Raw genomic sequence first — 12,083 nt, forward strand, 5'->3', positions numbered from 1 at the left:
CACTGCATGGATATGATGTGAACAGAGTCAGCAAACTGTTTGCAAAATTCTTGTGCTAAGAGGAAAGTTTCTCTGGGCCTACCCAAACTTTAGGAGTCCAAGTAGAATACAGAAAACTGATTTTGAATACCAGCATTTGTTTGCAATTCAATGCAAGTCCAACAGAAAACCTGCACAACTGACTGAACATTGTTTGTGAAAACATAAATGAAGAGTGCATAGAATAATCCAGTTTAACTTTGTTTCTTTGCATATTTCATGCTCTACGTGGTCTATATCCAAAAAAGCACTAAAATCAGCTTACCAAAAAACTACAGAAATCAGTCAAGAATAATCCAGCTTGTGTTTAAAATATCTGAAGATTAGAATAACACATTTTCATAAAACACAGCAACTCATAACAGGGGGATTTCAGGATAACAGATTAGGAAACCAAAACAATATATTGTTGACATAACCTATATTTAAAACAAGCCTGAAAGGTGATTTTTGCTTTAGTTTCTATCACAGATAACCAAAACTCAACAAGCAGCAGGGTGAGGCTCTAATTGTCTGTCTGTCCATCTGTCTGTCTTGTTAATGTGGCCAAAAGCAACATTTGGCATCTGTAAAAAAAAAAAAAAAAAAAGTCAGACGGAGAGCTGACTGCGTGCTTGAGTGTGTGTGTGTCAAGGGGGAACACTTGATGGGTGTAAGCTGCACACTTGGAAGTAACGAAGAAGATGATTTATATATGTGTGTGTGTGCTGCCATGTGTGTTGAGCGGTGAGATGACATTGTGAATGTGTGTGCGATGCAGTGACACATCGCCTACGACTCATTATGGTTTCACTGTGATCAGACGGCTGGGGAGCTGTCAACCCCCCCCCCCCACACACACACACGCACGCACACACACCTCCGTCGTTACTTGCAGCTCTTGACATCTCCCAGCTCACACCCCCTCTAGCGCTCCCCCGCAGGACACAAGCACGAACAGCACAAACACAATGTGCACACACCAGCACACGTGAAATGTACTCACACACAGGTTTTCACAAAAGCATCAACAATTAGAAGCCTTTGTAGGCCATGAAAATGTGTGATTGGTTTGTATTCGCCCTGATTTTGTGTGTATGGGAAGATGTTTGTGTGTGTTTTGCAGTCCTTTTTCTCTTCATTAATGTCAGTTACTGCAGGCTTCCTCCTCTGTTCATCCTGGATGCAATCACACAAAGCTGATCAAAGCGGCATCACAGTAAACACTGGTAAACTCAAGCTGTGCGAGTCTGAGCTTAGCAAAAAAAAAAAAAAACAAACAAAAAAAAAACGAGGAGACTTCTGTTACTGATTAAAATGTTTTATGGTTATGCACGTCACCAGAGCATCACTTGTCCCCTCATTCACTTATCAGCACATGTAATTACCTCCAATTAGCCACCAGTACACCAGATAAGCTGATGTGTCATAGCCACAAACCTTTCTTCTCTATGATTATATATTATTTTCTATGTTTTGTTGACTGTTCCTTGCAGTTGTTTGTGATGTACCAGGAATATGTTGCTACAATAGAAGCAGTGGAAAAAAAAGCAATTTCAGAAAAAAATCTGATTTTCTCTTTGTAGTCCAAGTCATGAAGAAACCAGATTTTCGAGGTTTCTCATCAGGCATGGAAGTAATTTTCTGGAATTTTCAGGGCTGGTTTCTCGCTGATCTGGTGTGCCAACATTCAACTGGCCATATCGTCTTTATTTTGTTCATTTTTACTTCTGTATTTGACATTATTAGTAAGATTAATATCTACACTTTCTGCTTCTGGACAGATCTGTCCCTGTTTTTGTCATTGCCTGTCACATTTGTACAGACTGTTCTTAAAGACCCAACTGTTTCCGATACAATTCAAATAAACTTCAACAGATTTGAATTTGATATATTTATATATATTTTTATGGAAGTTAACAAAACTTTACATCTTAAATTTCATGCCAGTCGGATGTTTCCTAAAAGTAGGGAAGTGTTACACTGAAGTCGGCTGTGACACTTTTTAGCTAGAACACTGACTGTTCTAGCTAAAAAAAAGGAAAAGGTCTTCCTATTTATTTTTAGATTACTTCACTCTAAAATAGTTCCTGGAGAGGAGGTCAATGTTTATAAATCAGTTAAAAAACTGTTTTGTTTTTGAGAATGACATTTTAGATTTTTACCACCCATTTGTTAGTCATAACACCTTGCATTTACGTGTGTAAATTATTTCCTTTTCCTGGCTTCCTGAGCAGGGAGGGATGTTTGAAAAGAACCTGGAAGACCATCAACAATGAACGAATGCGATGTAACTTAAACACTCACCTCTCCATTCTCCAGTGGATGAACCTTTGAATAAAAAGACGTACAGATCACTTCATCATCTCTGGTGTAGGATGGCGGTCCGGTTCGTGGATTTATGTTGAACCTCGTCAGGCACTCCGTGTCTGTGATCGCGTAGTACTGCCAAGGTTCAAAGGTCACGCCATCTATTGAACGCTCCAAGATCCAATTACCTGTGGACAAAAATATTAATGATGAAATGCATCAAATATGTGACGCGAAGATGAGAAAAGAATCGATAGAAACAATGATGGATGACCGAAACCACTGTTTAGGTCCATGCTGATTATAATGCATTACAAATTGACAGAATGTTTAAATCATATTTAACAAAGTACCTTGAAGCAAACTGCTCCAAGATTTGACTAATTGCATGCAAAGTGAAGGAAGTATAGTTAATGGAAAAAATAAATAGACTAGATAAATAATAGGTAAGACAGCATCAAGCAGCAAATCTATGAATCAAATAAATCTACGTATGGATACCTGGGAAGTGTTAAACCTTACGTTTTGTAGGTAAAGAGTAACATAATTAAATTAAGATCTGATCTGTTTGAGAAACATGGATCCTTCTGTGTTCCACCTTCGTAGCAGACTTGAAACCCAGGAAGGCTACACAACATTACTAAAGCATTCTAAAGTAAAAGCACTAATAATTTAATGGAGGTCTAATCATTTAATTAATGTAAATTCTTCTTCAGAGGATCATTTGCTCTTAAGGTTGGAATTAGAGGATTTATTCGCTCATGAGACAGGGGCTGAAAATATGCCACCAACATTCCGTCTAATCACATGCTCTTTGCTTCATAATCAAAAGCTGTGAAACTCAAAATAGGGTTTTGCAGACTTAATAAACGTGGCCACAGCACCTTATTAGCATCCAGAATTCATACCTGGTCGAGGTGAGTTGGCTGCCTTGATTATCACATAAGCAACCTGGAAAACCTGGAAAATGCAGACAAGAGAGAAAATGCTAAAATTACTATGGTGCCCCAAAAAACAAAAAAACATGTATAGTTAATACAATTTTTTATTTTTTTTTAAATGATCTGACAATCATTTTTTTCTCAAAATTGTAATAGTAAACACAACCACAGAAAGATGTGCAGGCAAAGCTCAAATCATAAAACAAAAACAAAGATTAGATGTAGGTCAAATGTGGACTCCCTGTGTCTACCCGTCACCACCCTGCTTTTTCTTCGCTTTTTTTTTTTCTTTGCAGGCACATCTCTCTTTCTTCTCATGATGTGGGAAGCAGAGTCATATTGCAGCAATTAGAATGGAGAGAAACAGCCGAGACTGTTTGTGTGTGTGTGAGAAAGTGTCTTTTGGGGTAACCTTATACCAGTTATTCAAGCCACCTACAAAGAGTCACTGTTACCAGAATGCAGGATGGATGTGTGTGTTCGTGTAGGCATGCGTGCGTGGGTGTGTGTGTGTTGACATAGTGTAAAACTGTGCATGAGTGAAAGACAAAATGTAAGTTTTCAGCTGTATCTTATTATATGACGACTCTTTGATAGAGCCAAGCAGCTCTTCAGCTGTGCCCTGATAAACAGAATTAGCTCATACAGTGTATATGTTTTTTTTTTCTCTTTTTATTTAGCTGGGAGGGGGTGTTTCAGTGAGTCACATTCTCAGTTTTGATCAAATGTAGATCAAACGAGAAAATTCTTCTGCCTCAAAAGCTCAACACAGCATCAACAAATAAAACGGCTGATAACTGTCCTGCTACACATCACACAGATGGCAGATAAATGTCACTTAAACTGAGGATATTTACTGACAGTTAAGAGATTTAATTTGAGATTCTACCAGGATCAAATTTAATTGGCCAGGCTGCAACTACTTTTAAAAAAATATGTTCCTTTTATGTTTCTCTTCTTTTATATGGCAAGAACTACAAGCTTATAGCAGCAGGGTGTCTGGGAGTTTCATCAGGTTTAGTTTAAAGCTCTGCTACTTCCACTCACTGTAAAGCAAACAAAATGACTTTGGAGCATAAAAAAACACAAAGTAGAGGAATGTAGAAGTGAAAACATTCAAGTTTTAACAGATCTTGTTAAAGGACAAACTGAAATTTAAATATATTTTAAAAAAATCAAAATCCTTTTTAATTTGGAGGCAAAAATTAAACTAATGTTCTACTGTACTATTTTGTGGCACTTGTTTAAATAACAATTAATATTAAAATGCAGGAGACAAAATATTAGAAGTATCCTTTATTGTCGCTCATTGGAGAAATCCAAGTAACAAAGGACATATTGCGTAGCCACCAAGAAGCTGAAAACTTCTTGTCTTCTAGCAACAAAAAACATGCAATTTATTTGAAACTATAGCTAAAAGAAACTTATCCATATATTAGGAGGGTTGATTGTATATGTGTCTGCCTGTGAGCATAGAAATGAACATAAATAGATAGAAAATTCTAATTTGCAAGTCCAAGACTTGTTAAAGCAAAAAAGTTAGAATTGTAGGATACAATTTTTTCATCCACCTTAAGAAACACTTTTTTCATCATTATTCACCATTCAAATCAATATCCAAATCATGCCTCTGGTGAGTTTATGAATATTTTTGACCAGGATTGTACTTCCCAATATGAAATGGTTTTCTCTCCTGGATGCATTCACATGTCAAGAGCATAAAAAATCCCTCACACACAGATTAAGCATTTTGGGGTTTATAGCTCTTCAACTTGATAGTCATAAAACATCAGTGATCAGCTTTTTTGGAACATTTGTGCAAAACACACAAATGAAAACATTTAGTGCTATATCGATCCATTTAAGCCTCGTGTTCAGCATGGTTGAGTTGCCCACAATTAGGCTGAAAAATTCATTTTGTCTCAGTTTGCTTTGGACACAGTTACAGCGGTTAAACTGAACAGCTGGTGTTTACGGGTCACTCAAATGGAAACGTGTTAAAATTCTCTCTGGCTCGACAAACTGGCATTAACTTTCATTTCCAGATTGCACTTTCCTCCGCAATTTGCACACAAGAGAACAAAGGACTGATTAAGGTGAAGAAAATCTGAATATGATTAAGGACATAAAATTGTTTCAGTTTCAAGTGTATAACACAGATGCAATCTTGTAGTGTCACAGCTGGACGTTGCATCAGAGTAGAGGAACTTGTATGCAGGCTTGTTAAAATTTACCATCACTTCAGATGAAATGCATTAACATCTCACTGGACTAATAAAGCAGGCGCTGGCACAGCTCTCTGTTATGTGAATCATCCAGAATTACAGCCCAGTGCTAAACTAACTGAATGCAAGCAAGCAGCAGATATTCAGTACAACCATCTCGGTGCAAAGCCTACCCGCTTTTTAACTGAGAGGACAAACAAAAAAATTTAATTGCAGACACTTTCGATGCAGCTGCATTTTAAATCATTGCCTTCTGATAAGGCATAAAATAGATATGTTAAAAATTCACCTATAAAATCCATCATATGTAAATTTGTTAGCGATATTACCAAAAAAAAGCTATTTTAATGTAAATACAATAAAAAGTACATATTCATTGTCTAGAGACTGGGTGTTACTTTGGCATTTAAAGCTTTTAAATGGTTCTTAGCAAACACATAGCACCAAATGCTACACACTCTCCCACGTAAGCTACTCTGCAACTTTACACCAACAAAGTTACATTTGCTGCAACAGATGCTTAGTTAACAATGTTTTTGTTTGATATTTTTCTCTGGCTTTCTCTGTGTATTCAATGTTTACTGAATGAAACCGTCAAAAACAAACTGTGCTAAAAAGGACTGTGTCATAAGTTTGTTGTACATTTGTTTTTCTCAGCATTGTTTAAAATCGACAAAATCTAAAACTTACCAAGTTAAAACTCCAGTATTTATTGTGATTTAGCAGCGCAAAGTAGAGCTAAAGCACAAGGAAATTTATAGGACTGTCATTCTCCTTTACTTCAATAAACCCCAATAACACCCAGTGCAATCCCTGGATAATAAATTCAGGCAAAAAAAGAAATTACAACCAAGACAGCAACAAAATTGTGGAGAAGTTCAAAACAGGGTTTGGAGTAGTGATAGCCCAAATGACACCGAAACTGCGCCACATGCACTGACCAAACAAGATGAAATCCTGTGTCGGTGCGCGTAATCAATTGCAAATTTATTGACGGAATCTGACTTGATATTGTTGTTATTGTTGATTCTATGTTGCATTGTATTTTTGTGTTTGATTTGATGTAAAGCACTTTGAAATGCCTTGCTGCTGAAATGTGCTATACAAATAAAGTTTGATTTGATTTGATTTGATATCACTTTAAGGAAAACCACGTTTGAATGTGACGACGCCAAGTTATATTGTTGAGGGAGAAACTGTGTCGACACGTTTGTGTGTTTTGTTGGATGGAGATACTTAGTGTTCTGTTTTGTCTAACTGTAACCAGAGCACTTCCACAATGCTGAGGCATCAACGTGCCTGACATGAGGGAGATGAACCGGTTAACACTCCCGTCTTTATTTAATTTGCCTGCAATGAGTTTTTAAATCCGGAAGGTGTCACTGTAAGTGACAAAGCAGCACAGTCTCAGCACAGTGTCACACAGTTTGGGAAATGTGCCACACACCCAGTGAGGCCTCATCTGCCCATCACTAGTTTGGAGATTAAATAATGTTTCAAGCATATAACATCTCATGGAGTGCTGTTGGATCCATTATCTGGAAATGAAAAAATTTGAAAAAATAAGCAAATAAGCTGAGCAAAAAGAGGCTCAATCAGAAAAGCTACCATGGAAACTCTGGAGGAGCTGCAGAGATCCGTATTTAATCTAGGGAAATCTGTTGACAGCTACGAAGCTGGTCTATATGGAATGTTTCAATTACCAACAGTTTATGATTTCTCCAAAGATTATCTATGTGACCAAATGAAATAATCACTTCAAACATGTTGATACAGAGTATTAAGCGTTCTTTATGCTACCACATCTATCGACTAATTAATAATCATTGGACTCTTCAATAAGGAGCTAGGAGACATAAAAGCTGTGTTCTCATGGAAACCTATCATCCAGGTACAAACTGAGAAAAGAACAGGTCAAGTTCACTGTAGCCCATCCATTAATAAAGACCGTCCATGATCCTTTTGTGATAAATTGCTGTAATGAAGAATTCCTCTAATGTTGTTACTGCCACACAAGACAAAAAACCCAATTCAAATAAATAAGATTATAAACATGTAAAGATGGCAAAATAAGCCCTTCAAGAAAAAAAATACATTTTTAAATACTCTTTCCTCCAAGCATGCTCATCTTGAGGTCAGAGTCCTTTTTCGAAGTCAACTCATAAAAGATTGTTAATGTGTTTTCTAATAAAAATTTTAGTCATTTATCTGAGCATTTTGCAATTATAAAAGCTATTTCCACTAATGCATACATAATGAAGTTAACTAAACGTGGGTCATGTCTATCTACTCTGTGGAAGCCTTCAAATGCTCAAAATTGGCTGCAAGCGTGTGTGTGTGGGTGTGTGTGTGTGTGTGTATGTTGAGGTATTTTTGAGATGTGGATAAAAACATCTTTTGAGTGGCAGCCTCTTTCAGGACCCCGATCACCAGGTTCTCTTTTCCTCCCAAGAGAGCAGAGCCGGTTCGTGATTTGACCGCCGTCCATCAATCAAACTGATCGCTACATTTCCATAACAACTGCAATGTAAATGACTTCTGTCTGAGGCTGAGAAAAGACTTTCACATTTTAAACTAAGTTGTGTCACCAATGGTAAAGTAGTCCTATTAAATATGATTTTAATCTAGAGAAAATACATTAAATTCTATAGTAGTAGAAAGATTTCAAGACATCTTCTGTAGTTGCACACGTTTTGTTTTCATACTTGACAGTTGGACGTCTAATAACAAATGCAATATTTACATTAAATGTTAAAAATCACCTCTAAAGGAATCACAGCCCTCCTCTGCAGGTCTCTCTAGATAACTTCCAGAGTATTTTCGGGTTTGATTCATTTCCAGGCACAATTACAGTTCAAGAATTCATCTGAAAAATTGACAAGGAACATAAACAGACATCAACTGTCTGGTTCACGTACACACGCCAACACACGTGGCCCCTCAGCTCCCACTTTCTCTCTCATTATTTAGTCTTTCTGTCCAGAGAGGCTCAACAATAACAAGGGAGGAAATGAGAGTGCTGATGTCATAGGCGATAAACCACACATATTTGCACACAAGGGCACTGTCATTTTCTGAGTGAGATGACTGTAGTCACAGGGGAAATTTTGTGCACTGGAGGGTAAATAGCTTTTCGTTGGACTGATTGAGCACCACACATACAGATACATAAAACACCTACTGAAAACACGCACACATGTGGGCACATATATTTAAAAACATGTCTAGTTCCTGACAGGGAAGTCAAGAACTAGTGTATGTGGCACAAGCTCCACAAATTATGTTAAGGTAATAAGTGAGTGAATCTGTGACTAAGTTTAAAGAGATATGAAGATGTCTACATGCATTTTTTTTCACATTTGGAAAGATGATTACTTGTGAGGATGAAACATTGCCGCACTGAACGCTGTAATTAATGGGCTTTAAAGCAAGAGTATCTAAACGTCTGTCATTTATATGTATACTCAAACCACTTTCCTTCTCACATCTTGCTAGCTCATCGTCAGGACCTTTGTGTCTTTAGACACTCCTCAGTTTTTGGTTCGCATTGAAATGATATAATTTAGTTGCTGCAGTAAATCTCCTGTTCCACCACATAACAAAGATGCTTTATTGGATTGAGATCAGGGGACTGTGTGTGGAGGCTGTCCTATTTAAACAATGCTCAACCTGTTCTAAGGAGTCCAAAGTGTGTGAAGAAATAAACCCTCACAGCAATACACCACCAACTCCACCCTGAATCACTGATACAAGGCAGCTTGCATATTGATTAAAGGTGACCCATTATGCTTCCTTGAACAGGTTAGGATAGCTCTGTGGGCTAAACAAAATACGATCATTTAATTTTTTTTTCTTTTTACACAAAATCACTCTTAGATAATGAGATTTTAGTCTAGTCAGTTCTGTTGATTCTGAGCTTTAAGAATGAGCTGTCTTGGGAGTCCAAGCTGCTGTTGGCCACGCCACTCAACTCACCATTTACTGTCGCAATTGTACAATGTGAATTGTAATTGCACATTATGTAATGTGCAATTATACAACCATGCATCTTTGAAAAGCACAAGCACCTGGACCACCAACAAGAATGCAGCAAGTGGTTTCTGAATGGCAAGTGAACAATAACACACATACAGTCGTAAAACCAGCTGACCAAATATGCTGGAGCTCAGCTGGGGCTGTTAGGTGAAAGGCAGTCCCTGCTAACTTGTGATATTACATTCTGGATGGTTTTGAAATGGGTCATTTTCCAGACACCAGAGAATATTAACTTATTGGAAAAAAATCCTGGGTGGTTTTAGAAGCAGTTGAAACCCCAGTACAGAAACGTGCAAAATGTGAATTTCCCATACTACGTCCTCTTTAAGTCAAATTCTGTCCCTATTGTCTGAATGTGGCGAGTGACATTGAAATCCATCAGAACTCGGTAATGATTTTTTTCTAATCCGACAACAGATATGATTAATTTTGGACCCATTGCCATAAATGTTCCCCAAAGGAAAGGTTAGAATTTGTGTGAAATGTTTTTGCAATAAAACAAATGTGATTTTCCCCACACAGCATTATTAGGGATGGCATTAAGTGTGGACTGTGTCGCACTATAACAATAATTAGACATGGGATTCAGTTACACTGAACATGTAATTTAGATTGAATTGGTGATGGCAACATTAAACGGAACATCATAATGCCCACTTGTGCTTGTTAGAGGAAGACTAATCGTAATCTCCCCAAACAGTGCTTATGACACAATAAGGTATCATATGGCTGCTGAGAGTTGTTATCATTATGCTCCCTAAAAGAAGTTTCACAGTTCAAGTTGCCATACATCCTTCCATGTGTTTGCGTAGGTTTGCTCTGTGCAAGTCTGCTTCCTCCCACACTAACAGAGAAACTCACAATAAGGTAACTGCAGACTGATACGTGTGGTTTTCTGTCTGTAAAGTTTTCTATAAGTGCCTTCTCCATGTCTCTGGGGTTTCTTGCTACAGCAATAACTAATTTAATATGCTTGAAAAAACAACAACTAAGAGTGAAATATGTACATTAGAAAATCCAGAGCAGAAAAGACAGAAAAAGTGTCCTTTATTACAGACAATAGTTTGGATCCAGATATGCTTCATCAGTTTGAATGAATGACTTTGATGAGGACAAGCTGGAAGAAAATTGTGTGAAAATGAAGGTGCTCTGGAGGTTATGCTTTCTCAGAATTTCTACATCTTTAATTGCAATTTTCTTTAAAAATGAAAGGTCACCACCAACATTCTCTCCAGCTATTTTAAACTACAATTATCACCACATGAAAAGAGGCTTTGCACAACCATCTTAGCAGCTTATTGATAATCAGAATTTAATAGGGGAAAAAGACATTTCTGATGCAGTGTTATTTTGAAGTAAAGATCAGAATCAGCTTTATTTGCTAAGTTTTTGCAGAGGAAATTTGACTTTGATTTCACTTTACTCTCAATGAAGCCATTTAAAATATAAATATAGACATTATCTTCCTTTAAAAATCAGACAGCCATATGCACATCCTGTTTGCAAAAGTTTTCTAAATAAAAAACCCAAACTTTTTTGACTTTTGGCTTGCTTTTGATGCAGATTTTAATGTTTTATTTGTTGTTTTTATGCGTTTTTGTGTACAGCAGTTTGGCAAACAGTTGTTTTCAACTGTCTTATGAAGAAAGACTCATTGTATCGTCTGTGACATATAAGTGTTTATATAAAACTTACATAAAAGCAGATTCCAACTCCTCTCTCAAAAGCGAAGCTTCCAACAGAAAACAACCTTGAACATACAGCTAAAACATTTCAGATTTGTTTTAGCCAGGCATTCTGAATAAAAAGTCACTATCTTGTTTTCCACTTATGCCTTTTAAAGACAACAAAAATAGAAAAAAAAAATCTGAACAGTTTAGTTTAGTTTAATTATATTTGTAATTTAATGAGCTCAGAGATATAGAATGTCAAATTAATAGATCTCTGTGGTATTTCTTTTTACCTGTTTCAAGTCCAGTGTGACTGTCACATAGTGGTATTCCATCCCATTCATAATAGAAGGACTTTGCCACCAACGGTTGGTTCCATCTATGGCATATTCAATAGGATGATGCTCTGCACACATACAGAAAAAGGTAGAATATTAAATTAGGTTTTGATGTTTTATTAGAGAAATTTGCAACCAAAAAACCCAAACAAATTAATCTCCTGTTGGTAGAAGGAAGACTAAAGAAACAGATGTGTAGTTTCAGGCTGGAATGGCAGCTGTTAATTAATTAATGTTTAGGTTGAACATTTCCCCCCCCAAAAAAAAGAAAGAAAAACGTGACAACTGCTGATAGTCAAAGAAAATAGCATTTAGAAAAATTCTCATGGTTGTTAATGTGACAAAGTTTCTCCTCAAAATTCTGTTTTTTTAATGAAATACAGAGAAAGACCGTATTCAGAATAAACTGTCTGTGCACATAATTAATAGGCAAATTAACTTTTTCACCATACATGTGGTTTTGCCTGTATTGTACAACTCCAGGTTGTATAAACTTGAATATTTTTGGGATTTCAGCACATCAGCAATAATGTGTTTTGTACAATG

General features: G+C 36.8%; 1 protein-coding gene across 6 annotated transcripts in view; it reads right to left on the bottom strand.

The window, feature by feature from the left end:
- lama2 (laminin, alpha 2) overlaps nucleotides 1–12,083 on the bottom strand; it is a 152,770-nt gene that overhangs the window by 103,093 nt on the left and 37,594 nt on the right. For all 6 annotated transcript variants that reach the window (XM_044105771.1, XM_044105770.1, XM_044105769.1 and 3 more), the window contains exons 3-5: nucleotides 11,493–11,605; nucleotides 3,237–3,288; nucleotides 2,326–2,516 (exon numbers count right to left, since the gene is read on the bottom strand). In XM_044105771.1, the coding sequence (XP_043961706.1) occupies nucleotides 2,326–2,516; nucleotides 3,237–3,288; nucleotides 11,493–11,605 (356 nt within the window). The remainder of the gene's footprint in view (nucleotides 1–2,325; nucleotides 2,517–3,236; nucleotides 3,289–11,492; nucleotides 11,606–12,083) is intronic.

Source organism: Gambusia affinis, linkage group LG22 (genome assembly GCF_019740435.1).
Source record: "Gambusia affinis linkage group LG22, SWU_Gaff_1.0, whole genome shotgun sequence".
NCBI lineage: Eukaryota > Metazoa > Chordata > Actinopteri > Cyprinodontiformes > Poeciliidae > Gambusia > Gambusia affinis.